The 4,786-nt window shown below is 48.3% G+C and overlaps 1 protein-coding gene across 1 annotated transcript in view; it reads right to left on the reverse strand.

Moving 5' to 3' along the window:
- Igsf22 (immunoglobulin superfamily member 22) overlaps positions 1-4,515 on the reverse strand; it is a 21,524-nt gene extending 17,009 nt beyond the window's left edge. Inside the window, 6 exon segments of the mRNA XM_031384871.1 lie at positions 137-260; positions 675-712; positions 715-751; positions 2,057-2,110; positions 2,112-2,148; positions 4,394-4,515. Of these exon segments, the coding sequence (XP_031240731.1) occupies positions 137-260; positions 675-712; positions 715-751; positions 2,057-2,110; positions 2,112-2,148; positions 4,394-4,515 (412 nt within the window).
- Positions 4,516-4,786: the final 271 nt, after the last annotated feature.

Here is a 4,786-nt window from a genome sequence, read left to right on the forward strand (position 1 = left end):
GTGTGTGTGTGTGTGTGTGTGTGTGTGTGTGTGCATCTGCTGGGCAGGGGAGAAGCCCAGGCCTAACCCCCATGTCCTTGTTCCCTGCTGGGTACTGAACTCCCCGTCTCCCCACTTCCTCTTTATCGTTTCGAGCTTCTGAGTAGCCCTCCCAAATCAGGGAAACCATAGTCCATACAGACCTTTGTAAAGTCCTTATTTGGTACCTTGGCCCAAATCATTGGCATCTCTTTTTCATTTGTCACCTCCTGCTTCTTTTTCTTGGGGGTGGATCAGGAAACCCTAGATTGTTAGAGGGGGATCAAGATTGTTACTCACTGCTTCCCTCTGTACTGATCTTGAGATAACCTTCCATTCTCTGTGGGCCTTGAACTCAGGGCTTTTGTAATAAAGCTTTTGAAATGCTTCAGCTGAATTGAGAGACTGCATCCTAGGCAGGGGACCCCCCCCCATCTTTTTAAAACAGCTTCTTGATCTAGTTTTTTTTTTTTTTTTTTTTTTTTTTTTTTTTTTTTTTGTGACCCAAGGACAGAAAGAGGGCACAGTCTGACAGTCAGATTTCTAGTTCCCAGAAGAAAAATCCAGGAAGAGGAGGAAGAGGAGGAGGAGGAAAAACAAGAGGAGGAGGAGGAAGAAGAGGACGAGGAGGAGATGACATGCCTAGCCTCTGCTACCAGCAAAGATGGTGTAATGGCATCTGTGTTCTCATTGTAATGTACCTGTAGTTGTCTGAGTCACCTGAGGTCAGCCACTCTAGGTGGATCAGAGTTACAACATTAGTGGGTGAGCTGGGTGGGTGGGTGGGGGTTGGCCCAGAGATTTTTCTATAAGAAGGGAAAAGAAAAAAAGAGTTTTTTTTTGGGGGGGGTGTTGGGGTTCTGTGTGAAAAACTGGGCAAGCCGTGTGGGTATGGGCATGTACGGGCTGATGCTATAGCAACAGCATCAGCCTCCACATCACATTCTCCCTGGGCTATGAGCTCCTCAAGGACATGGATCTCCTGAGTTGGAATTTATATTCCATTTTCCCAAAGTGAGATGAGTATTTATTTATTTATTTACTTATTTTTGGTTTTTCTGTGTAGCCCTGGCTGTCCTGGATCTCTGTAGACCAGGCTGGCCTTGAACTCAGAAATCTGCCTGCCTCTGCCTCCTAAGTGCTAGAATTAAAGGTGTATGCTACTACTGCTCGGCAAGTATTTCTTTTAATGCAATTTACATGTTCATCTCAGGCACTGGCCTAGATCCTAGAGGAAAGAAGAGTGAATAAACTTGGTTTGCTTCTGGTGTGCATGGTGCTCACTGGCTTTCAGAGAGCTCGTTGAATGTCAGGGCATGTGCAAGAGGTGACTCTCGGGAAGCTTGTGTGTGAGCAGAAGATCCAAAGATGGGGCTGTGGGAAAAGAAGCCGACTTCTGTTGGGGGAGGGAGGCAGAACGGAACCTTTACATCGGGGAAGGGCCTTGGAAACCACAGGCTCTCCCAGTGACCCATCTCTCCCTTTCATCAGCCTCTGGAAGCCAGACATTGTAGCTGGGCAGAAGTTCTCTGGAAGTGACCCAGAAAGTGGATACCTTAAGGATGATTGGCAAGCCTTTTCTGGAGGCTCCAGGATCTCCAGCCCCTTCTCTATGACCAGTCCCTTACTAGGTTCCTGTGTCCCCCAGCTTGGTGTCCCTCCATCCACTATGACTCCTCTTTGCTGTACTCACTGAGCCTTGCTTCGACTCTTTTGCTGTTGTCTGCTGGACTCCATGCTTCCCTCCCATCTGGCTGTACCCTTCCCTCTGGCTTTGCCCTAGTTATTGCCTTGCACTGCAGATAACTTTGGGCCCCTCATTGCTCTGACAACACCTCAGCCCCCAAGGCCCCTCCCATCTGGCAAGTGTCCCTTTCCCCACCACTGTTTTTCTAGTTGCCATGGTGGCTCTCTGAGGCCTGCAGTCTGCCCTGGCAGGGGGTCAGCTGGGGTGCATGATGAGTGGGTGTTCCCTAGGCCTCTATCTCTTTGGGGTCCAGCCTCACTTCTAGCATATGTTCCTTGTTGATTTTGTTACAGAGGATCTTAGCAGTTCCCCCTTTTCCCTCTTCCAGGAGATGGTGGGCTTAGGGGTTACCCTGCACCAGGGTTCTGGACACTGCTTTCTTTCTTGTGGTGGACACAGGACATGTTTTACTCCATAGCCTGTATGTTGGAAGCACTGACACACTTTGCCTCCTCCTGGGGATCTGGGTCCAGCCTGGAGTAGAAGGGACACAATACTCAGCTTGTGTATTGGGGGGCATTGGGGAAGGGACTGGAGAAGGAAAAGGAATAGGGGAGTCACAGGGAGAGGCACACCCTCAGAGAGATGATGGGATGTTTTCTCATGAACTCAGAGACACTTCTCCAGGCAGGGTGCTGGAACTCAGGGCCACAAGCAGATAATGACACTGTGCTGTGTCCATTCACAACTTCCTGTGGGCCAAGAAAGAAGTCAGGAAGCCTCCAGGTGGGAGTTCAGGCAGGGATTGAGGACTCATGTTTGCTTGAGTGGGTGGAGCATGGAAAGCAAGGACAGTGACAGAGGACAGGCTGAGAAAAGCTTACTTTAGAGATGATAGTCATCAAATTCTATCAAATTTCAGCCACTAGGGGGCACTAACACTTTCCCACCACTCAGTGGTCAAGAATCTTTATAGGGTCACTTTGAGTCTCATACAAATGTATAAAAGGAGACGTTTAAAGAGGTCTGTGTCTGTCCATCTGTCCATTTGTCTGTCTGTCTCTTGAGTTTCTCTCCTGGAGGTTCCGGTCCCCTAGTAGAAGGTTCTTGGGCCTGCTCCCTGTTGGGAGGGCTGTTAACTTAGGGGACTTTGTTCTAGATCTTCTCAGCCAGTCTGTGGGTTCAGAGATAGTTTTCTTGGCAGTAGTGATACTCGGGTGAGGATCAGGACACATCGCCAACCCCGAGGGACTGACTCTCGACTTCCACAATGGAAAGAGCATTACTCACTTCCTGGGTCTCCTTCTTGTTTTGTTTCTTGCCGTGCTGGGGAGTGAACCCAGGGCCTTGCACGCTCTAGGCCAGTGCTCTATCATTGTAGTATAGACTGTGAAAGATCTTCACGGGTAATAAGTTTTCAATGAATAACAATTGCCCTGCACTATGAAGCCCTTCCCCTGTGTCATGAGCCATGTGGGGCACATAGCAGAGGTGATTTTGTTGATTCTCAGGGCAGTCCAGTGAAGTAGGTGCTTTTGCTATCTGTATTCATCTGAAGGTCTGAGATAGAAAACATTTTGTTAAGACACTCTCATGCCTTGATTTTAAATAGCAGCCAGAGGTCTTAAACAGGGCATGGTGAGGCTGCACTTTGCCTGCAGATGTCTTTTGTTTGACCTCCACAATGTGTAAACAAAAAGTAGTCATCCATGGAAAAGAAAAGATGTCACATGTGAATTTCAATTGCTAGTTAGTGGGAGGTGAACCACAACTGTCTCCTTAGAAGGGTGTTCTCTCCCGGGTCCCCCACTCTTTCCCCATTTCCTGCCTGATTCTGCTGGTCAGTCCTTTCAGCCCTGGCTGCACACCAGAATCCCTGAGGAGCTTAAAAACATTCCCGATTTAATGGTCTGCGGAGAGACTCGGGCATGGCTAGTTTTTCCAGCCCCACCCCTATGCTGACAGGACTCTAATTCACAGCTAGGGCTGAGAGTCATGAGAAGAAACCATTTTGCAATTTCTAGTTTAGATCATAGACCTTGAGTCCTTACTTCAAGGCTCTTTTTTACTGGCCAGAGTGATATGGTGTTTATCTCATGACCTTGTACACAGAGGACTTAGACTCTGTTCTTCTGGGACTTTGAAGGTAGATGCAATGGCTGTAAAGAAAGCTACTCAATACCCTGGCTCCCAGCCATCCTATAATCGCTTGCACCAGAGACACAGCTGGAACAGACTTGCCCTGAGACCCATTCTCAGCTTTCCGTTGGTGCTCTCTCCTTCAAATCCAGCCCCCAAGGATTAAAATCACATAGGGCTTTTGTTTATGCTCTTGTCTCACCTCTCTCTCAGCTGGTGGCTGGGTCTCCCATTTCTTAAGTGGACTGGGATTAGCATTCCTCAATATAGATAAAGTATCTACCTTCCTGAAGGTGTGACATTCATGCAATCTGTTAGCCTCTGGCTCTGAAAGTCTTAAGCAATGGAAGAGTTTGTCAACCTTTCACACATATCTGTGGGATTCATGCGTTTTTCCTAGTCTGTTTCCCTAGAGATTTGATCGAGCTCAAGCCTTGGATAAGAACAGAGGAGGTTGCTGCTGTATGGGGGCTCCTGAAGGACCATCTCATGGCAAGCACTCAGGTTACCCATGAGTACAGAGGAAGACCCCATTTCATATTTCCTCACCCATTCCACTTTCCTCCCACGGTCTTGGTTGTCTGGGAGAAGGTCTCCATGTGGGTGGTGGAGCTGGAGAACTCCATGGACACATATTCCTATACCATCTGCTTGTGTTGAGTGGTTGTCATGGTGACAGCAGGTTCGGGCACTCACCTGTGTGGACCAGGGAGAGGATGAGACCACTGAAGGTAAGTCGTAGTAGGAGGGATATTCAGAGGTGGTGTGTGTGTGTGTGTCCCCTTATGTGTGTGTGCTCATGCACATGCACTCACACATGTGCTGTGTCTGTAGACACAAGGGGAGATGGGAATGCATAGAGAAGAGCAGTCAGGCAATGGACTTCTACTCTCTGGCCTCACTTTTCTTTACTCTCCATTTCTGCTTCCCTGACTGATTACA

The sequence above is a fragment of the Mastomys coucha genome, unplaced genomic scaffold, assembly GCF_008632895.1.
Source record: "Mastomys coucha isolate ucsf_1 unplaced genomic scaffold, UCSF_Mcou_1 pScaffold21, whole genome shotgun sequence".
Lineage (NCBI taxonomy): Eukaryota > Metazoa > Chordata > Mammalia > Rodentia > Muridae > Mastomys > Mastomys coucha.